Source organism: Cyprinodon variegatus, unplaced genomic scaffold (assembly GCF_000732505.1).
Source record: "Cyprinodon variegatus isolate N-32 unplaced genomic scaffold, C_variegatus-1.0 Scaffold318, whole genome shotgun sequence".
NCBI lineage: Eukaryota > Metazoa > Chordata > Actinopteri > Cyprinodontiformes > Cyprinodontidae > Cyprinodon > Cyprinodon variegatus.
In genome coordinates this window covers 573,015-597,143 of record NW_015150771.1, presented here as the reverse complement: position 1 = coordinate 597,143, position 24,129 = coordinate 573,015, and the positions used below count along the sequence as shown (strand labels likewise).

The following is a 24,129-nucleotide window of genomic DNA, read 5'->3' as shown; positions in this document are numbered from 1 at the left end:
TCTACCAGAGTGGCAGTGCAGAGGTGGCCTATCTTTCCTCATTGTTTTAGATAAACATGTGATTTTGGAAAACGTATCTAGGTACTGAAAGATAGAAATTATATTGGGCAGCCGAAAATCACAATATAATTGGCAAATCAATTCTTTTTACAACCCTAAAGAACACCTTCTCACAGTAAGGCATGTTTAGTTCCAACCTGAATACTGAATACTAAAAACTCTTTTAAAATATGACTTAAATTTGCATCTACCCACATGGACACGTCCACTTTCCTCTGGGGAAAGATTAGACAAAGATTACGTTTTTTGGGCTTCAACTCCAAAAGAATATATAGAGACAAACACACTTTACTGGATTTCCACCATGGTAGTGGTGAATTATTCAAAATAACCACAAAAATAAAAAATAAAACAAAAAAGACTACAACTATAGGGTGAAACTTGAATATTAATAGATGTGTAAACATGAACTTCTTAATCACACATCAAAAACGGCTTTAGGCATTTAAAGCAAGCATCAAGTCTGGAGTGGACCTGGTTTTAACTATTTGATCATTTGCAGGTTATAATTAAACACTAAGTCTGTGGCTAAAAAAGGAAAGTATTTGAAAAAACTATTATCTTTCATAGGAAGACTGGTTGTGCAATATATCCAGCATAAATTATACCTTGCCAATGTCTAAAACAGTATGTAAGCTTGCTAAATATTTAACAAAACAGAGTGCATTGTTTTTTTATTTGAGCCTGTATAAATTGGATAGAAAATGTACAGTACATTGAAATATGTGCAGCTACCTCTTAAAAATATAGATATTTAGAAATGCATAATATAATTGTCATGTTCAGGATGTGTATGTAATTTTCTAAAAGAATGTTAAACATATCAGGAAGATTTACAGTTAAAAATCACAGTCTGGTTAAAAATATAAACCATTCGCATGTGGAAACTTTACTCCCAATCTTTTCCCCTAGAACCAAGTAAACATAATTTAGCCGCCAATTACATTTGTCAGCAACAAAATGGGGGAAGCAATCTAGTCATTTGAGAGCGTAATTTGCTGACATGAGGCTCTGTAAAGCTGAAATTAAAGTACACCCTTTATTCAGCTGATGTACAAATAATAACAACAGCGAACACACTAGTGTTATTCATAATGTGTTGTCATGAGCTTGTATTATGTATGTTATAAGATGTGTTCTAGTTGTATCTTGCAACTAGAAGAAAAAATAACCAAAAAGACCAGAGTAGAAGCCTGTATCCTTATTAAACCCATAAGATGATTGTACTTTCAGTACAGCTAGTAGCCGTACATTAATGTTGTTTTTCCTGTGTGGCATTACTTCTGTTATATTTAAAGAGAACCTTCATCTATTTGGATCTGATTTAAAAAATAACAATCCAGCTTTTCTTAGATTAAATCAATTTTGAGTAATTTTCTTAACCAGTGGACTTACAGAGCCAAATCCTTTGGGCATTTTGCTCTCATGATTGCAATGTTTCACCAGACGTTTGCAGGTAGACACATCACTCCTCCTCTTGTCTCACTAAGGGGCCCTTAAGTTAATTGGAGTCACTGAAATACTAAATGTAGTCTGACACTCTCTGCCTCTGTTAAAAATGTCACCTGGTTGTACACCAGCATGTGATGTAATGATGTCAATTTTCAGGGCAACATTTCTACTACACTCTTTCTGTGCTCCTAAACAGAGTCAAAATTTGGTACTGGACTGAACATAAAAGCTGACAGAATCAATTTCTTATATGAATGTTACTCTGGAATAAGGTCCAAAGCTCTCACACTGAATGATCTTTTTAATTTACTCTGTTTAAACAGAGACACAAGGCTTTATGAACTCATCCATTTTACAATACACCTAAAACAAAGTATGTTAAGTGGAAGGTAATCGCCTTGGCCAAGGCCAGATGAATAGTATTCATTTTCTTTATTAACTTACTAACTGAACCAAACAAGTAAAGCAGGATATAAACAAATCACAATAGCGTGCTTCATTAATAAGGAGTAAATAAATAAAGAGAGAAAGAAAATGAAAAACGTCCTCTCGCCAGTAATAGCTCACGTTGAAAGAACTCCAAGGACTGTAAGTCTTTAGTGGTGAGTGAATGGTTTCTCAGCAAGGGAGACGAGTAAAGACGGATGCCCTTGATTTATAACTCCACGCTTTTGCCTTGAAATGAAATGGCAAGCACACGTCACACTGTTAAAGTAAAGCACACAGTTTCCTACAGAAGATGAGCTTCTTGTAATCTGTGAGGTTTAAAATTGATGAAAACAATGAGGACTCTTAAAGGTGAACGTGCATTACTTAACGACCAGTTTTATTGACATACAGGTTCATCACAAGACTTTCAGCAGATAATAGTGTAATAGAGTGTAAGAACTTGAAACGCATTGTTGACTTGTGTCTTTTACCTAGCAATGCATACAGCCGTACAATGTACCCCTTTACTAAAAAAATATGCCCTGTTTTTTCCCCGGGACACTACGCTCAAGGGTCCAAATTTTTACAATCAGCAGATGCTGGAATTCGAAAAATTTAACTTTTGGTTCTCAACGAACCACATCAGCCAATCAAAGAAGCTGATCTGGGAGTTGACAGGGAGACATATACAGCACTGCTGATGCAGAGACCTACTGTATAACACTCCTCTAAAACAGTTTATTAAAGTCTAAATTACCTTAAAATGTCAAAACCTGCCGGCAATATATGTTTGCTTTTATTATTTTGGTGGCTACAGTTTGTGCCAAATACTTGAAAAATGCTAACATCTACTTCCAGTCACTTTGAACAGTAGCAGGAAACCCCAAAGAGGCGACCGGGCCAGAGGAAGCCGCTGCAAGGGATTCCCAGTGACAGCGCCCTGCTGGTATGTGAAGGGGACTGAGCAGCTCCGACAGTGAAATAATATAAGGCAGGATCGTAATCTTGATAAACTGACTGCACAGACGATGTTTTGAGGTGGACTTTCTCACATAAAAACATATGAAAACTACTTTTTACCCACTTATCATAGCAAATATAACAAAGCTGCTCTCTGCCATTGAACATAGGAGCAGCAGAAGTCTCAGATGTATCTGTACACATATGTTTTATGATGGCATCTTATGTCTTCATTATGAAAGTTCCACCTGTAGTCAAACACACTTGCATCAATCAGGACAAAATTTGTGTTGTAACAAAGACAAAAACTTAGCTGCATTCCACATCAATATGAAGGAAATAGCATTTCAGAGAGTCTAAATTTCAAAATTTTCCAGGGGGAGGATACCGCGGACCCCCCTACACTGTGCAAACCTTAGAGATGTGATACACCGAGGTATACGCCCTATGAAACATTCCTAGCTAAAAGCCTGCCCCCTACATATAAACTACATTGTTTATATGTAGGGGCGACAGTAGCGTCAGGTGCAGGAGTTGTGCAACCGGAGGGTTGGTGGTTCGAGCCCCGGCTCTGGATTTCAGTGTTATGTGTCCTTGGACAAGACACTTCACCAACACTACCTAATGATGGTGGTCAGAGGGCCCGGTGGCACCAGTATATTGCTATGCAATAGACGCCAACAGGCCATCTAAGCACCAACTGCAGGCAAAGGGCAGAAGGGCCTTACTGATAGACACAACGACTGAGATGGAGTGGGGATTAAACAGGCAACCAGCTACAAGATGAAAAGATGCAACAAAGTAAGTTGATAGTTATAGAGACTAAAATCTTCAATCATTTGTTAATTCTGTATTACAGTATAATATTATAGAGCAATCGCAAATCAAATCCAACTTTACTTATAGAACCAAACCCGTACCTGAACCAAAGTGCTAAATAGCTGAATAAAAACACAAGAGACGTCAAAATATGGGAGCAGTAAGCAACAATATCGTTGATTTTGTGTAACTTTTATTTTGGTGTTCAAATTAACAGAATTTTGCATGTAACTTTATTTTGTCTTTATTTTTTTCTCTTTTCTTTAAGTACTGAATCTGATGTTATGACCCAACAGGTGCTACTTGGGTGGGTAATTAACCAAATACAGAAAGTGTTGCTGTAAGTAGGTTTGCCAAAACACAACATTTACATACTTTAATGTACAGTATACATTTTAGGACATAAGGTCTCAGAAAAAAAGCAACTTTTAAAAATGTTTTATTCAACGTAATCCTGACAAACTGAGCAGATGTTGGAGTTTAACAAATCTACATTTTCTCCCAAAAACATTTTAAAAGTTATTTTTTAGTCACAGAAAGTATATCAGTTATTATCTGCCATTTCTGTACGAGCTTGACCAATCTGCTTTGACTGGCAATGATCCATAGGAATGAAAGTAGTAGGGAAGAAAAGGAAAATGCATAGTCTGATAATCTCTGTTCGACCTGAGGATCAAGCCATGAGCCAGAGGTGCAGCTTTCACAATCAGCCAGCTCTCTGTGATTCTACAGTAAGGGCACTCACAAACTCAGTAGTTTCTGCCAGGAACCTGTTGTGCATCTGCGACAGATGAAGTTATAATTTGGACAGATCCAACAAGATGACGTATAGAGGCTGGACTGTTTCTAATGCACTGTCCTGACTACTCCATCAAAATGTGCAAGAATGGTCCAGTCAGTGTTGAATTCTATCCTGATTAAGTCTGCTATTCCAAAGCTGTTTTATCTTTTCCAGTCTATATGACTATAAGTCATCTGAATTGGGATTCATGATGGGTGTAAAGTCACATGTAGAGAATCCAAAGAACATCCACAGGCTCTGACCCACAAGTAGCACAGATGTTACCAATATAGTTGCCATCATGAGCGGTTCTATCTCTGAGGCATGTGTTGAGGTAGCATTGCTAATGCTGGGCTGTGGTCATAGAAAAATAACTGACTGATAGCTGTCATCTATCTCAGCCTATTCACGGCAGTAAAAGCTATTTAAATGCGACTCCACCACAGGTTAACTCAGCTTTCCAAGATTTATGTTTTTGTTTTTTTGCATAAGCAGCAGTAGGCTTTAAACTCTCAGTTTAAAGCAGAGTTTTGCCAAGCATAGTGTTGTTTTCTTTAATGCAAAATGTTGTTAAATTAGCATATTTCCATGACAACAACTGCTTCTGCTTCACATGGGCCACAAAGGGATGTGGGCTTGTCATTAGCACAAAAGATGACTATAAGGACAAAGACTTGCAGAGAAGCAAAGTTATTGTGAATCAACTCTAATCACTAAAGGTATAGTGGAGGATGTTCTTTTTCTGGGTGGATCCTCAAAATAAGAGGTCCTCCTAATTGTGAATCAATCTGATGATATGTTTACATAAGGCCATCCTATGTGTTCGTCCCCATTTTCACTTACCGGTGGTGAGTCTGACATAGTGGAAAAATTGCTAATCTTTTTTTGGAAAGTAAGCTTGTTATATATGTGCAAACATCAACTTTTAAACGGAGCGTCCACGAGGAGAAATGGGCTTGTGCACGCTCTCACATGCGTTTAATATGCACTCCCTCTTGGGAGTGGGTACAGGGTTGTGCATGTGCATTTTTTTTAAAGTGGAGAGGGTGGGTCTTTTCAAAAATGTGGGAAAATCTTCAACAATCCCTTTAAAAAAAAAAGTAGCTTGTTGCTATTTGAACATGCTAAGGTGTGGGTGTCTTTTAATATGCCTGACAACATTAAATGTAAAAAAATCAGAAACTAATAACTGTTTTACTGAATCACTACTTTGTTTTCAGTATTTCTACTGCCTTCTCTCACATATCCGTGACTGCATTAAAATATGCATGGAAATTAGTGACCTCACATTAACCCTACTGTTTAGCATAAAGACTTCTTTATGATGGATATGGGTCCTTTTATAGCTCCGAGGACCATCTGTGATATCCATTTCTCTCTGCATTACATACAAACATAATGAAAATGCAGCTACCTCAAAAATGGTGAGCAACTAATATATTTGCTTCGTAAACATGCCCGTATTTCTCAAGGGTTTTGATTCTAAAGAAAAAGGAGTACAAACACATGGAGGGTCACCCTTTTGAACTTCCGTTACCCTCAAATGTAAAATCTTCTTCTTTAAAACATTTTTTTTCTTGATAGCAAATTCCTACAGCATACGAATATCATATTTTAATCTACCTTTATTAAGAAACACCTCGTATTTTACACAATCTCTTTAAAACACTTTCTCCCAAAATGAACATTAACTATAGCACAATTCCCTTCACTAATTACAGTAATATATAATATATATATATAAATAAATAAAAACAAGGATTAGCATATTACCTTTCCTTTAGGAGCTTAACAATTGCTATTCCATATGGAGGCTTTAGTGCAATTAGTGCAAAAAGGCCCCATTGGTGATTGGTGTGACTCATTTCCATACAGTTAAACAAGTTGTGAGTGTGTGCAGAGGTGGAGCAGAGAGCACACAGAAATGTTGTTCAGCACATTAAGAAAAGAATTGAAGCAGAGCAGAGGTGATGGAGCAGAGGTCGTCAGAGTTGAGCGCACGGCAGACAGGTTTGGAGCGAGGTGCTGGGAGTTTAAGCGCTGCACATCTGTCTCACTGTGTGCTCAGACTGTAAGTGTGCGCACAGGTCGGTGGCACAAATATTAAGACATATATGGATGGCACTTATTAAGGCGACTGCAAACACAATAAGGCCGTAGCTTAGTTGTCCATACAGATTTAAAGGTATTCGGTTCGAGCTGTGGATTTTAAGCTTGAATACCCTCAGTGGACCAACACCTGTGATGCTTCTTTTGTTCTGTCTCTGGTTCTTACGTGTACAAGAAACAGCAAGTGGAAAGGTTTTCCGCTTGGGAAATGCAAATAATTGCATAGATTTTTTTTAAACAAGTTAAAATGTTATTTAATCGCATTACAGTCCCGGCACTATGAAAAAGGTTTGTGAAAAAAATCATGAGTTAGGCTCTTATATTCTAATTAGACACATTTATTTTGAAGAATCTATATTTGGTGTTAACTTGAGCTGGGCATAGTTGGAAATTGAACAATCCCGGTTCCTCTCATCAATTCTGGTTCCTATTGAGTCTCAATTTGAAGAGGAAGGAGAAATTAGCTGTTTGAAGTCTTAACTTCAATGTAATTTAATTCCTAACCTAATTCCTTGTTGAATGGTTACAACCTAGCAAACAATCAAATCGTTATATTCAAGATGGATCTTGTGGATACTCAGAAGTGACCGGCAACCAGCTCAACTTAGACACCAATGGCAACTCAAAGTAAGGTGAAAAAAGTAAAAGTAATAAAATAAATGAAACCTTGACAAATAGAAGTGAGAGATATGAGAACAAGGAGAAGACAGCTGCAGTTCGGTGTTGTAACCACAGGTGGCAGTATCAGTAGGAAACTGTAATGCTCCTTAAACATGGAGCATTCCTTTTAAAAACTCAATTACACATATTCATTGCCTGATTCTGCAGTTATTCATGCCATATAAGATTTTTTTTCATTGTATGCCTAAATCTGACTGTGGTGCAATGCTATGTTTTGGAGCTGGAGGAAAAAAGCACAACAGGAAGGCATCGGGACATAACACATTTCAGTGTGTTTCACTGCACCTCAGTTTAACGCAACAACATGTGGGAGTGCTGAAACCTTTAAATAGGGAATTAAGCATATTTGTTTAGAGTGGCCTTTGTAACTAAAAATGCACATTTTCGGTCCAACTTTTCTTTATTTTGTTTAATCTATTTTATGCTTTTGAAAATAATAAATTTATTCTAACCATTCAATTGTATTCCTTTTAATTATTTGTGTTTATTTTATGCCACTGCAATATACTTTTCTTTTGCTCGTTATATACAGCACTTTTAATTGTGGTACTGAAGTGCTCTATATCAGTCACCCTGCCTTGCCCTGAGCAAGCTCTGCACTGGTGGCAGAATTATTCAATAGTTCTCTACTGAGAACATCAAACTCTTGGATGTACTTCACCCTTTTTCACTGTAACTAAAACTGAAGTCTTGCTGGATGGCCTATATAACTGTCAGATGTAATATTCTTAACAGCAGCTTTTCTGCTTCAGAACGATCCATTTCAGACACATTACCCCCTTTTATTAGAGAGAACAGTTACACTTTAAAGCTAAGACAACTTTTAATGAATGATTCATTCATTCATTCATCTGATTACTTCTTAATCATTTAAACTAAGCTGAATACATCGCTGCCTTTGCTCAAACGTATTATCATCTTCTGAATTTATAGTAGCACTCAATTAACATTGATTCTACTAAAAAAATAATAGCCTTTTGGCAGCTTCTCAAAGCATTGTCCTTGTGAAAACTGAGCTTCTATTGATCAGCAGCTCGTCCCTTTATTCTGATAAACTTAATAAAGACTACTGTCCCCTTAATTGTAATTGATCTCTCTCTTCCTTATAAACAAGTTGTAACTCCTGGCTGTCTATAAAATATTGGATGTCAGTATATAATAAAAAAAACAGCGTTCTATCTCATTTTCAAAAAGATTATTTAATTTGTGTATCCTTTTAATTTTTCTCTTCCTAAAATCTTAATTTTACATAAATGTTCTTATATTTTTTAGTCTTGCAAAATCACAACAGTGGAATATCTGTTTTTAATAACAAAGCATTAAACTAAGAAAACAGCAAGGTTACAGGTATTAAACTAATACCAGTCTTTATAAGTAACAATAGTGTTTTAATCCTCTCAAAGTACCTAAAACAACTTCAACTAAGTTTAGAAGTAGCCTCTAATATTGACAATAAATGATAAAAAATATAAATATTTTTCATGGAATACATGAGTTAGATTTCTATATACATATATTCCACCATATCAAAGCAAAACACCAATGCACAGATGATTCTAAAGCATTTAAACTCAAAAATAATTTTTTTATATTTCACATCTGTCATTCTTAGAAGTAGAATCCAAAATCAAAAGTTTTTTTTTTTTTTTTAATCACTGCAATTCCTGATAATGACAAGGATAATTCTTCACACTTAGATGACAGTATAAATATTTACTAAATTAGATGTTTTCTTTTTTGACTTTTCTACCTGCTTTTGAAAAACAGATTTTTACTGCTTTTACAAAAATCGCCAAAACAAGCCCAATCTTTTTCAGCACAGCCTCACAGAGAATAATGGAACAATTAATGGCACAAACTGTGTTGAAATCACTGTCATTATAAAAACAACAGCAAAGAAAGTCAGTGGCAGTCAGCATCACATCAATAATCCAAGCAGTAGTTTCAACAAACGATCCACATTTGAAGAGAGGGATGGGGAGAATCATACCGGAATGACAGCTAACGTCCTGCAGATGTTGGAATGTTTATGCAAGCTGAAAGGAAGAACTTTAATTCTTTTATTTGACTTTTTTTTGTGCGCCATCAATAAATATTTAACTTAGCTTGCTGTGTTAGTTTATGCAAACGGATGAACTTAAAATTATGCTTCTGCATTAAAGGTAATAATATTTGCTTCTGAGAAAAAAACATTAAGACTTAGAAGTAGGTTTATCCTAATTCAGAAGTATTAAATAAAAATTCTAAAGAAAAAATACATTTAAGGAAAACAGATATTTGATACCACAATCCTGACTCTTACAGATCAGTTATGATCTTAAGATTTCATTAATCTATCCATTAATTCAAACAAGATGAGACCCACCAATCAAACCAATGGTTAGATTTGGCAAACGTTTTCTTTGATTGACTCTATTCTGCTCTATTTTTACTCTTCAAACACAACAAAATAAAGCTTTTAAAATAATCTATAAACACATAATCAAAAAGTAGGTACACTACATAGATGAATTACATAGCTTCTTTCTCCTATGGAAAATAGAACTGTTTTTCTTTTCCTTTTAAACTTATGTGGAGAAAATTAAGATCAGGTTTGCTAATCAAAGTCTTTTCAGAAGTTTAGCAAGAGGTGAATAAATGCAGTCGTGTTCCTTTAGGAGGCGGTGGCCTGATGACGATGTTGATATATAATAAATAATAATATAAAAAAAATGGGACAGTGAATTGATTAATCGAAAAGCCCCCCCCCCCCCAGTTTAAAATTTAAAAGAATTATTTTTTCTGGATTTCCTGTTGATGTCTCTCCACATTGAACGAATACACCCCAGCAGCCCCTAACTTCTGTAAATCAAGCCACCACTGGATTTTACACTCTGAAAAACAAATGAGTGATTGCATCTAATGCTATATGCAAAGCACAAAAAATAATAAACTTTGCTTTAATCTGCTCCTATGAGATATTTGCTGTCTTAGTGAAGACAATCTCTCCTCCTAATACCTTCTTTTCTGCCCATTGCTTTCAGGGTTTCGTTGAAGTGTATAAAGATTAAACTACTGTTCAGCTTTTCATACCAGCATTCTTTTATTTTATCAATAAGAATGCTATTTCATCTCCTTCTCTGCTTCTCGATCTTTCTCCTTTCTCTCATTTTTATTACTCATTTTTCTCTCTTTACATCAAGATATGGAGAAACAAACCGACAAAAAGCTTTGATGTGGCTCCAGTTCCAAAGCCTCATGATCTGTCGATTTGCATTTATGCATGCAGGTTTACCCTCCAGACTCTGGACGCGGTAATGACAGCTGTGCAACTGACTGGACTTCTCTCCGTCTCTTTTTCACTAACAAACTGTTACATTCATATGAGACCTCAGAACACACAAGGTCAGTCCAGAGATCACAGCCCACTAAACACCTTACAGGAAAAGGGCTTCGTTGTATGCACATGTCCTATGGACAGGTTAACCTCAAATGTAGATGTGTGACCTGGGAAATAAAAAATCTCATTAGCTGGTATTTTTGGAGGTTGTTTTAGATCACACCACATTATGAGCACATCCCAGATCCCAAAATATCAACCTATAAACCTATAAACAGGATAAAACGGGTCCCAATTCTAGGTAAAAATGTTCTGAACCATTTTACAGTTCTTATTTTCCTGGGGTCAGATAACTGTAAGTATCATGCTCTGATGGAGGCAGTCATTGTGACCTTGGTACAGTGGAGCTGCACATTCTGATTATATTGGGCCAGCTCCAAGGTTTGAAAATGTTTGACTCTGGAAATGTGAAGCAGAGTGTTGGCAGAGAAAAAACACAAATTGATGGAAAAATAAACTCTTTTGACACACTTTACAAACAGCAGAACTCAATAAACAAACACATCTAATCTGCAAACCGCAGCTTTTCCAAGGACTCATGTAAATCGAAATTAAGGTAAATAAAAGTGCATAAATGCTAAAAATATCCTGAGGAGCGGCTTATTCTAATGAGAGCTGTGTTCCTATCACAAACAGTGGTTTGAAACTCATATTTTCTTGATTTATTTTTAAACAGACTTTTAAATAACAGTTGAGAAGCTTATCATTGAAGATTTTAAAGTGGCTACTGGTTGCAGATGTTAAGAAACTGAAACAAAACAATCTATCTATCGGCATCCAATGTTACTCACCATCAGACCACCTCATGACATCATCAAGTTGTGATGGCAACCCTTTCCAGAGGGTGCTTTCTTTTGGGTAGCCCAGGTCCATGCGTCTTAGGTGGTCATCATAACGCCAGTACTCTTTGTCTTTAAAGAAGTAGGTTTTTTCATTGTGAAGCCAAACGAAAGCTGCGTCCACACCCTCCATAGGCAGGCCGAAGTCACTGATTGGGCGTGGGTAACCCTCCTCTACAATATTGTCTTTAAACACCCAGTATTTCAACCCTAAAGACAACAAAAACAGAAGATTAGGGTTACGGTCTTCACCTGTTTTCTCCCACATTTTAGTAGTTTAATAATGTATTGACATCACTAATTCTGTGGAGTAGCATCAAATGAAAAATGGTAGGAAAAATCCTTAAATTGAAGTAGATAGTAAGTGGTGGTAAATCATCCTTAATGAATAAGAGCACTAGGACCTCAATACATCAGGTAAAATTTAATATTATATATCATGTGGATCTGATTGTCTAAAAAGTGTCTTTTATTCAGTAATATAAATGTAGCTTACACTTTCATTCTTATATTTACACAAAATAAGAAAGACAAAAAACATAGTCTAAGCAATTATTATTCATATTTTAAAGGTTTAAAACAACTGGAACTGTGACAAACTTGGTCAAGGGGTACAGAAAGATGTCAAAATCTTGAGACTAGCAGCATATTTATTTCAAAGCATGTAAGAACGTTATCATCAACAGCAGGAATAACAGCTGTTTAGTAATAACTGCTACTCATAAGAAAAAAAGAACCAAAGTGAAAAAGGATCTAATGTAACTGAATTACTCTAGAACGAGCAATTACATCGCAATAATATAAGCAACTAAACAATAAAGTTCCTAAAATGAATGTGAAACATGAAGTGAGGAAATTAGAGAGACGTCAATAATATGACAGCCTTCAAATATCAGATGCATTCTATAGTTGCATTGATCACAAATTAATTAACCTACTTGTCCAAAAACAAGACTAATACGTATCTTGAAAATGTACCTTTGAAAAAGACAATTTTGTGGTCCCCTGGCCTCTCATACACAGCATCCACACTGTCCAGGTTGGTTGGAAGCCCCCTCCAGAAGCGATGGATCTGTGCAGGACGTAGAGACACCAGATGCTTTTCCCTTGTTAGTCGCCAGAAGTACTTTCCTGAAAAGGACACAGAAAACTTTGCTGTGATAATGTCCATTTCTCTCTCAGACCTAAATACAGATTACTTGCAATAAAACTGCAATAGTAATACAGTCTCTATTGATGACATTTCTAATAATGATCAGCTGACCACACAGTAGGTTCCAAAAGCATTCATGTGCATTGAGTTTTTTATTTTCTGTCAATGGTCAGCAAAAAACTTCAGGAAAAACTTCATAAGAGAAGCAATAAAGATTCATCCAGTCATTTTTCGTTATGCTTTATCCCAGCTGGGGTCACGAGGGGTGCTGGTGCCTATCCCCAGCTGTCTGCGGGCGAAAGGCGGGGAGCAGCAAAGATGTTCAAAAAAAAAACAAACTAATTGATTTTAAAGGTTATTTTAAATATATGAGCAGTCAAGGGCAGGGGGAGGTCTGGTTTGTGGACCCGTCGGTGACGTGGTTCTGCTGGCAGACTCCTGCCAAGACCTAAGCCATTAGCTGGGTGGTTTGCAGCAGAGTGCAAATAAGCTGGGATGAAGATCAGCTCCTGCTGTTCAATGGCAATGGTTATTAAGCAAAAATAAAAGTACCCTCTTCAGTTTTAACATTAAAGGATAGTTCCTGATGCAAGTGAAGGAGTTTAAGTTTCTTGGGGTCCTGTTACCAATTGCAGGGAGAATGGAGTGAGAAATTGATAGACTGATTTGTGCAGCTGCTGCTATTTTGTGCAGGATTTACTGGTCTGTTGTGGTGGAGAGAGAGCTGAGCCATAAGGCAAAGCTCTCAATTTTACTGGTCAGTCTATCCCACATATTTGGTTATTAAATCCAGATCATGAATGGAAGAACAAGATTGCAGATACAAGCGAATAAAGCTGCTTTCTCACTAAAAACCCAGGTTTTTAAAAACCAGGTTAACCTGCTTTCAATCTGCGTATGCCCATACATTGCGTAATTTAGATGGTCAACCTGGGTCTGGTGTTCCCACAGCGTGCCGATCAGAGCTGAGGTGATTTTAACACAGGTAACACCCTTGACCCAGGTAGACATGAGTCAGTGAGCGGTTCAAACTGACAGTAAAAGCCAATTTTTCCCAGGTTTAAACTGTTTTTTTTGCCCAAGGGGAAAGGAGTATAAGAGTAGGTTTCTCCGCAGGGTGGCTGGGCACTCCCTTAGAGGTGGGTGGGGAGCTCGGCCATAGAGCAGAAGCCCGGAGTAGAGCCCCTTTTCCTCCACATCAAGAGGAGTCAGGTGAGGGGGGTCACATTTCTTGATCAGATGCTCCCTGCCCCATCCCACCGGGAGGAGGCCCATGGGACAACCCAGGACAGGCTTAAGGGACCATGTCTCTTGGCTGCCCTGGAACGAAAGACACTGCTGGTCCTAAAAAATTGCCATTCACAAACCATGCCCATCCAATCTGAACTTAATCTTCTTTTCATAATTGAATAAGCAAATCATCTGGGTCTATCACATAGAACTCTAATGAAATGAATTTAATTTTGCAAACTTTTGCAAGACACTGTAAAAACATATGTTCTTTTATTCTAAAAACAAAAGAAAACATTTTGAAGCTCTCCTGGAAAAAAATATGCATTAAATACATGCTTACATCAAACAAAAGCCAAAATACTGCAGACTGTATGAATTGTCTTAAATATGTCTCCCATATATTTGTAAGAGCATCTCAGCTATTAAAATTAAAAGGACAATGGAAGCTAAGGAGAGTAATGTTGTGGCTTTTCTTGTCACTTAAAACAAAATGTAAGCATCAATGATGCATACAGATTGAGATGTTCTGACAGCCTTAATACATGAGATGAAAAAGGGTCTTTTAAAAGAACTACAATTCAGCACACTTCACTGACACTTACGTTGCTGAAAGTTTGAATCTGCCTCTTGTTTCTGTCGTCAGTGGGAATCTTAGGGTCAGTCCTCCAGAGAACAGCCATAAGAGCCTGACGTAATCTTTGGATTACAGTCTGTCAGCGGCTAAGAATCCTCAGTCAGACATGTACAACTACCTCCGCTCTTAGTCATATTCATTCGTTTCCCTTTATAATGTACTTTAACTTTGCTGTTTCTCCAATAACTTATCTTTGTATTTCGTACTATTCCCTCTGCATTGTTATTCCTCCCTTTGTGCTTCTGTACCTTTGAAAAAGAAGGCCTCCCCCCGTATCTGGGCCACAGCATCAAAGTGAGTTGTGCATCTGTCTGGGGCGTCTCGTGCCAGCCTGGGAGACATTGGTAGAAAGCAGGAAAGAGAAATGTAGTAAAAGGACAAACAGAGGTATTTAGGGTAAAAATTCAGAGTTTTACCCCAGACCATTACACAGAACAAACAGGATTCTTTTTGTTGGCTTTTAGCAACTATTCCACTCATATTTTGTAAAACTTTCTAGACACTCGTGAGTTTTTCTCCTATCCCCTATCACAGGGCTCTAAAGGAACAAGTGATACTATAGTTAACGAAAAAATGAAAACCTATCAGGCAGAACCAGCTGAATCCCTAGGTGCATTTTTTCCCGAGGTTTTTAAGTGATTTAAAGCTCAAACGTGGCTTGCCTGCCAATGATGAAGCTAATAGCACCAAAGGGCTGCGAGTGGGAGCTCGCCAGGCCTTATATTACCAACAAGGGTCTCTGTTCAGACCTCTATTAAAACTACATCACTGCAGAGTGGACGGATTGGTGCCCTTGTCAGGCCAAATTCAGCTCTCCCACTCATTATGCTTTGATGAAATTAGAAAAACTAATAATGAAATTAATGGTTAAACCACTAAGAATTAGCATTTACGTATTTAATTAACTACCTCCCAATTGACCCGTTTGTATTTGTATATGATGTTCCAGACGCAAACGCTTGTGTTTGGGAAGTCCTTCAAAGGGTCAGAATTTCATAAGATTTAAGAGATTTAGGTGGAAGCAGTTTAGGAGTATGAAGTTTGACACTTTATTACTGTGTTAAAAAAAAAAAAACTATACAAGAGAATTAAGATATTAGTAAAGTAAACTGACTTTAAATTCTAGGGTTTGTATTTTTTTTATGCTAAGATTTTGGTTTTGTAGTAATTTTTTTGCCCAAATTTTTCATTCTGATTTCATCTATGCTTAATTACAGATAGAGTAAAACCTAATGTGTTTGTATTTCGTTACACTTCTGGTTCCATGAACATTCACACTAAACCTGGTAAATTGCAGATCATGTTTAAAGGTATGAAAGAGGATTTTTCTCAGAAATAAAGTGTCCAGATTCATCTAAAATTAATTAATTGACGGCTGGCATTCTTGCACTTATAGTTTCCCCCCCAAAATAAATTTAAATCTATAACCTATGATCGTGGTGGGGCCTACAAAACTTTAGCCAACCTACTTTGCCTACTGTCGAAAGTGGATTGGCAACTTGTTTGTCAATCAAACATTTTGCACACATGCCCCTAGTACGTTATTTACATAAGCTCCAAGCGTAACTTATACGCTGTTTGGCTAGCAGTCAAGCCATTACGCTGAAGTATGAATAAGGACTCTTGCACTTGTTTGCTGCTGCTCCAATTTGTGTAAATTGGAGCATCAATGGCCAAAAAGAAGCCTGAGAAACCAAACTGGAAAAGAAAGCCTTTTTCCAATGTAGTTGAAAAGAGGAGAGAAAGTGGGAGAGAATGAAATCTGCGAAGTGTGTGTTTAGGAGATTATTTTCAGAGAAACTTTGCCCTGAAGGTGCAAAACGGTCTGAAAACAGATGCTTTGTCGCAAAACTTCAGCTGGACAGGAAAATTCTGTTTAATTCTGTACTAAGTACTGTATTTATGGAGATTTCCTGCTGACTAGGTGCATCCTGGCACTTTGCTGCATCTGTAGGTGAAATACAAAATTACCGACCGAGGCGTTTCCAGCGTAGAGAACTTTTGTGAAGAAAGGGGCAATGATGCATGCGCACAATTCAAAAATACTCAAACAGCAGCTGGACATATCCTCCACCATAGAATCCTCTTTCTTGCCTATATAAGCCAAAACCCTTAAATAAATAAAAAGATGTATGCTCTGCTTATAATCACCTCCTCTATGTTAGAGACACGATTAAGCTATAGATCTGCCAATGCTACAGTTTAAAATTAATTAATTCCAAACATTTTTTTTTTGTGAGATTTGTTTGGGTTTTTGAATGTTGAGCCAGTATTATATACCCATGACTGGTATTGTTTTTAAATGCCAAAATTTCACATAAATTACTTTCATTGACAATCCTGTCTTCTGGACTCCTCTGACAGTGAAAAGAATTTATAGATTGAATATCTAAAGGTTTAGAAATACCTGCTCTACCCCAAGAGAAAGGTAATGCTAGAATAAGTTTTAAAATGGTAAAGATGGTTGTTTTTTTATGGCATATGAAAAATTATGTTTTTTTTTAAAGCTTACTTACAGAACAGTGGACCTGTTTTCAGGGAGATCAAGCAGGACAGGAGGCTCAGGTGTGAGCGAGGGGTCCCCTGGTTGATTTGTGTGGGAAACTGAGTCTCTGACGCCTGCAAGATGGGATGAATGAATACAACATTATAAAATGTAAACTCTTGGTAATCCTCACTTCATGTATAAATTTCCACCCACTCCACTTTTGTTCAATTCAATTTATTTTCTGACACATTCCTTAAGCGTTTAAGCCAGCGTTACACACTTTGAATGCTGATCGTTTCCTTTTTTATTTCTCACATTGACGGTTCCCGCGTACAAGCAGAGCATGATAAGGTCACATTCCATAACAGGGTCCAATTAACTTCCTCCGTGTTTTTTATTAAATCAATATCCATGCTCTATAAAACTCATCAAAGGCTGCTTCCTGCACAATGAGGCCTCTGCACCTTGAGTCTCCCATAAACAGGTGTTCTTATCTGATAGACTGCATAATGACTGCAGAGGCTTGTAAGTCAAGGCCAGTAAAGGAAGATAGTGTGAAAGCACTTATGGGTCAGAGAACTAATCATATGGCCACAAAACATACTCTTGGAAGCACCTGAAAATACGGCTAGTCATAAAAATGACAAAGGCTTATTGAGGTAAAAAGGGGTGAAGCGGTACAGAATTTTAATTCCATATCGTTAAGATTTCCACCACAGCTACAATACTGTGAAAAAGATAATGCCTCCATTTTGGCTTCTTCAGTATTTTCTTTTTATTTGCCATATATATGTGTATTATATTTTTAGAATAAAAGACAGAAACCCAGCTTAAGCATCAAACTTGGGAAGGAGTCTTTCAGGATGCTGTGAATGCGTTTTAGGCCACTTTTTTTAAGGGTCCAAACTCACTATATTAAAACATGTTCTAAATAAATGAATGATAAAATAAAAGAACTGATTCAACTTTGATTTCAATGAGCAAGAACAGTAAAATGTTCAATAATATGAGCTCATTTAAAAATCTTAATCCCCTCCTACCCAAAGTGCGGTGAATGACGGAGATTGTGAACGACCCTTAAAATGAGTTGTTTAATTTGGCTTGAATGGAGGGCTTATGAGTGTAAACAATATTTTTGAGATCATGACACGATTTCATGATCATTCAAGATTTTAACTTGTCGACTCCAGCACAATTCGAGTGTTATGAATCATCTATAGGTGGACCACTTGGTTTGCTTTAAATCATTGTGTGGACCATTCTGCTCAGAAGTGGGTAGAGTACCCGAATAATTTCATTGTAAAGAATAAAACTAATGTAAAAAGTAGCTAATCATGAAATTACTCATCTAAACGAAAAACAAGCATTTGTTAAAAAGCCTGCGCAAGCTGTGAATTAATTATCATAACATCTGGTATACTATTTAAAATTATGTAAGGAGACCAACCAAAATATGCAGCAATGTAAAACTCTGGTATTTTTAAATATTAAAATGTAACAAGTTATGCAAATGAAAAATTCACTTGTAAAATAGCAGGTTGAGTCAGCAGTTTTTTCAACATAAACATAATCTACCTAACACACCCAAACAACATTTGCAAAACAGATTTTTAATCTCAATGGGTATTACCCGGTTAAATAAAGGATAAATAAAATAAAAAAAACATGACGAATAGCAGAATTAATGGTTCTATCAATTAGAGTAGGTTGTCTAGAGTCTTAAGAAGCAAAACTGCCTTAGATCACATTACCACCACTTTTAATTGTTAGCATGATGCTTCTCGCCTGGAATGTTGGTTTTAGATTATTCCAGCTTTGTCTTGTTAGTCTATAGATTATCTTTCCAAGTCTTGAGGATCATGAAAATGTGCTTCAATAAATTTGAGAATTGCACTTGTGATCTTCATGGTTAGCAGTTGTTTTCTCCTTACATCTCTCCCGGAGCTTGCACTTTTTCTCAATCTTATTTATATATAATAAGCACTGACATTAATGAAGAAAGCCACGTCTGTAGTGATTCAGCTGATGTTCGGGGTTGTTTGTGACCTGCTGGGTGAATTGTTGCAGTAATTTTGGCGGGTCAATCACTCCTTATTGTTCCCTCTTTTCTCCAGTTGTGGATTATGACTCACTATGGTTGACTGTAGCCTGTGGCATTTGTTTACATGCTGATTTATTTGAATGACTCCTTCCTCTTCTTTTATTGAATTTCTTTAGCTTTGGAAACAAAATCTTTTTAAAATATTTTGGCCTCCTTTATATTATCAGGGAGGTTCTATTTTTTTTTTTTTTTAGAAGTTTCTTATTGTACAGGTCCAGCATTCATGAGGTCTGGGGTTGGTGAGATAAACTTGGGTAAGAAAAATAGTTAATTGTCCTTCATTTCTAAATTGGAAAGGTAGTAAGATGTATTTTCATGCCGGTGACAGGTTAATTTGATAATTGTGTTTCTTTGTAAATAAAATCCTCTTTCAAATGCTTTTATTTTGTGTAATTATAGAATTTATTCAACCATCTAATGTTTTACGAGTACACAGCAGCCCGGACTAAAATATCTATAAGTGTGCACCTTCTTTCACAGTGAATTGCTACTTATGTAGGTGTAGGTATTTAAAATTAATTACCTTTTCACACATTTAGTTACACGTGAGCAAATGTAAATTCCATCATACCGTAGAGTTGCCAGACACGCACTTTGTCTTCATAGGGTAGATCATACTTCAGAGGGTCCCCTACAGGACCCTGGTAGTACGGCCTCATGATGGATTCCATGGCCGAGGTGTGAACCAGACCGATAGCATGACCAAACTCATGGACTGCAACAGCAAACAGGTCCATCCCATGAGAGTCTGATGAGAGGCAAGGAAGAGAAAATAAGAATAAAGAAATTCTTGTGAAAAAGCAGACTCCAACAAAATGCAAAACAACTCGACAGAAATATCAAAGGTTACATAGATGACATCTGATACTCTGAATTTACTGTTATGGACCCACCCCCCCACCCCCTTGCTCTCTTGACAAGCATTTTGACTCTTAATTATGTCAGTTGGAATTATGGTCTGATGAATGCTATTTCTTTCAGTTGACCGTGCAAGGGTATCTAAATCTGGAACTAAACAAGTCTAACCCAATTTACTGGGTCTGTAAAATAAAATGAAATGATCGAAACAAACACACATTCCTTAACTAAGTTAAAGAAATAGTATACACACCGAAATTCAAGTTGTAATTGGAAAACCAGTGTGTCTTGCTAAATGTTGAGCTCAGTAAACAGGCTATCCACCATCTTTTCTACAAGCTGATTACAATACATGTTTTTTTTTCTCTATTCCATCCATTCAATAAATAATATGCGGTTAGATCCACTTTTTTAAACATGCAGCAGCAATATTAACCCTGCTCTTAAATAATTTTGATTGTAGGGTCATTCTTCATCTTTGTAAAATCAAACTCAGAATTTTTGACCTGCCAGAAAAAATAGACCTCACTAACAAAAAATATGCCAACAGCAACATTGCTTAGGTTAAAAGTGGTGGATGCAAATCACCCTGTTGTTCAGTAGGATTTGCCTTAAACTGTACAAATAACTTTTTGCAATTATTATCTTTTTCTAGCAGTACTAATAATAACAGATCTGATCGTTCTCGATTAACAATGACACCTGTCTTGACATCAGCAATGTCAGCAATAAACATTGAATTGTTTGCTGCTGGTGATCATAAAAGGTAGATCAGAAAAAAGACTGAAATAATTATACTGCTGAAGCAAAAGACAGAGGATTTAACGTACTGTTAAGGTGCTCACATACTGTGTCCCTGAGCAGTACTAGAGGTGTCCTCATGATAACTCAGTTATTTTAGTTTCACCAAAAAATATAAATATTTCTGTTTTTTCTTGTATCTAGAAAGTTTGGGTAATCCAATCTGACGAAGCAAAAGAAAAGGTTGAGCATAAATTAATGTCAGACAGTAAGGAAGCAAAAGATGATTTATTTTTATACAGCATATATAAAGATCTAGCTTTTTTGTATGTACATGTCAAAATAACAGCTGTTAGCCTGATATAATAAAACTTCTAAATAAACATGATGAGAAGCTCTTTCTTACTCCATGACTAACAGACTGATGAAGTCAGATAGATTCACTCAAATAAAAAGCATCATGGTGACCTGTCTGCTTTAATTCTGTGACCTAAAATAACAATTTTCAGTTACTTTTCATCTTCTTTTCATAGAAATTAAGAAGCATGACAGACAGCTGAAGAAATTCTAAGGGATATAAGGTGTATGGCATGGTGAGATAACCGTAGTAATACTGCCTGAGTCCTTGAGGCGGCAATCAAAACCTGAGTAGGAAAAGGCGCCTAAAATGGCTGCTGGCAATTAAAGCACCTTTCCTTCATGTTCAGCCAAAGCAGGAAGAGAAGCCCCCAAAACTCCTTGTCTGAGTGTGTGAGGACACACAACACCTTGGGCTTGGAGACGAAGATTTGCAAACAAATGGGAAGACAACATGGCAAGCCAAGCTGGCTTAGCATCCCTTAGTGACTTGACTAACGTCAGCAATCGGTTAACCTAGAGTTAGCTTCAGCTCGGGACACGCAGTCATGCCTATAGTATTCACTGAGGGCATCCGATAGACAAATGCCAGCTGTAATCTACAGAAGCACATGGTGCAGGTGAACAAAGGAAGGATAAGAGAGAAAGAACAGAGGCTCAGAGCAGAGGATCTAGCGTGTCATCGTATTTATGGTTCATGAGAAACTGACAGCACAGATGTAACGCCTGCTGGACAGAGGCAGAGCAGAGAGAGTTATGAGGATGAACCGGATTCCTTTTCTAAGGCAAAGAACAGAAACAAAGTGGAGATTTTTTTTTTTTTGGAGCTCCACTAGCTGCCGAAGTCTCTTGAGTTAAAGCTTTGTTCTACATTCACTAGTGACCCATTAAGCAGCTTTTTATCAACCCAAATGCTTTTATTGCATAGTGCTACAAATAGATTATGAGTCTTATTCACCAGATACCTCTTAGCTTTTCCAAACTGTTGTATTCTTCAAGTCTTAAAAAAATACTTTGATCTTGGTTGGAAGGGCATATAAAAGACTTTACAGTAAGTAAATTAACTTATAAATGATTAAATGACTACCATCAGGCTAATCCCTTAACAGTTAAAACAGTTAAACAAAAAAGCTTTCTCAATGTTATATATTTATATGGGGTTGAAGATCAATTCTCATAGGGCCACTGGTACAAGAGTCATCAAGAATACGTCTACATATAGCTACAAGTTTTTCATGGTCTACAAACTACTTGTAAAAGAAGTCATACATCATTAATATTTTGTAACATTCACATAAAGATTTAATTCACTTTTATTTACATTTTATATTAAGTACATAAAAAAGTAGCTTCTCTGCCTCTGCAAAACAATTCCCCTGAGGATAATGCTGCCACTGTCATGTATTACCATGTGCACAGTGTGATAAGGGTAGAAACTTCTTTGTTTCAAACACACAGATAGTGCTTTGCATGTAGACAAAGAGCAACTTTGCGAATCAGAAAAGTGCAGCCTTATGAGTGTTCACCCTCTTTTAGTCTGGAACTCTTACATAAAACTTAAGAGCTAAAAGTTAATTCTACCATTTTACCTTAGAAGTCACCTAATTGGTACATGATCCTTCTCTCTATGTCTTAATCTTAATAAAGATGCAGCTTTATTGTGATGGTTTATTGTGAAGGTTTGTGAAATCAAGAAGACTAAAGAACACAGGAAAGGGATAAAGCTGTGAAAAGTAATAAAACAGATTTAGGTCATAAACCATATGCCAAGTTTTGAACATCTCACTAATGAGCATTCTGTTTGTCAGACAGAGTTGTGACTCTGTCACAACTGCACACTTCTCAAGAATTGGCTGTCCACCTAAACAAATAGCAAGGCAGGAGGAGCATTAATTAGAGAAGCAGCCAGAGGTAACTCTTATAGAGATGCAGTGATCTACGGCTCCACTGACAGGTGAGCCATTAGTGTCGCAATCCCAAGTGTGGCCAGAAGAAAGCCACCATTGAAAGAAAGTCATTAGTGGTCAATTCAAAGTTTAGTTTCTGGTGGGGGTGGTAGAACACCTTCATGCTATAAATGAAGATGCTCTACAACAAAAGCCAATACATCAGGAAAAAAACAGCACAAGCCTGGAACCATTGTTTCTTTGCAGAAAGTGATGGTGGCAGCATCATGCAGTAGGATTATTTTCTTTAGCAGGGATAGGGTCAGTTTTTTTTATCTCAATTATAACCTTATACCTACAACTAGTGCAATCATGAATTCATTTAATTTGTAGGATATTAATATTAAAAATGGCCAAGTGAAAGCACAGACTTAAACCTAATAAAGAATACAAAATATAGACAGGAAATCTGTTGTCATTGCTGATATTTTGCAAGCAACAACATATTAAACTATACTGCAGTTTAGGGGAGGTTAACACAATCCTCAATAGCCAGTGATTGTTTCATACAATGGCTGATTGATACTCTAAACATCAGGGCTGTAATGGTATGTGCATTTGTGTCAAACCAAATGATACACCACTACAGGATTTGTAGGATTTAGCAGTTTATTGTCTATGTTTTTGAATCTCACCAGACAAATGAAAATATTGACACATGAATTATTGCCACCTCTTTATGTAGCAGGCTTACCATAAAGTTTCTAACAACTTGTAAAAACATTGCACATTAATTTGTTGAGCTAGAGGAAGCAATAAGAATCCTGCTCGGGTCCAGTTTCACAAATCTGAACTCGTCCGAACCCATTGGGATGACTACTAGGCCTGACCCATCCCCTCTAGATATGGGTTGGGATTTGAATAGAAGTTGAATTGTGTGTTTAACCCACAACTCAAACCATTAACCTTTGTTTGCACCTCTTTTTTCTTTTTTTACTATATTTACACTTTTTCTGCTTAATAATATAGCTAAATAAATCACCTATACCCATCCACATTACATAAATTTTTGCCTGCACCCATTAATTTACATCCTTGTAATTGTCTGCTATTCAATTCAATTCAATTTTCAATTCAGTTTATTTATATAGCGCCAAATTCACAACACA

At 36.7% G+C, this 24,129-nt stretch overlaps 1 protein-coding gene across 1 annotated transcript in view; it reads right to left on the bottom strand.

Moving 5' to 3' along the window:
* LOC107090968 (matrix metalloproteinase-17-like) overlaps positions 1-24,129 on the bottom strand; it is a 115,209-nt gene that overhangs the window by 3,681 nt on the left and 87,399 nt on the right. The window contains exons 5-9 of the mRNA XM_015384637.1: positions 19,690-19,866; positions 17,046-17,148; positions 14,778-14,860; positions 12,488-12,640; positions 11,462-11,719 (exon numbers count right to left, since the gene is read on the bottom strand). Of these exons, the coding sequence (XP_015240123.1) occupies positions 11,462-11,719; positions 12,488-12,640; positions 14,778-14,860; positions 17,046-17,148; positions 19,690-19,866 (774 nt within the window). The remainder of the gene's footprint in view (positions 1-11,461; positions 11,720-12,487; positions 12,641-14,777; positions 14,861-17,045; positions 17,149-19,689; positions 19,867-24,129) is intronic.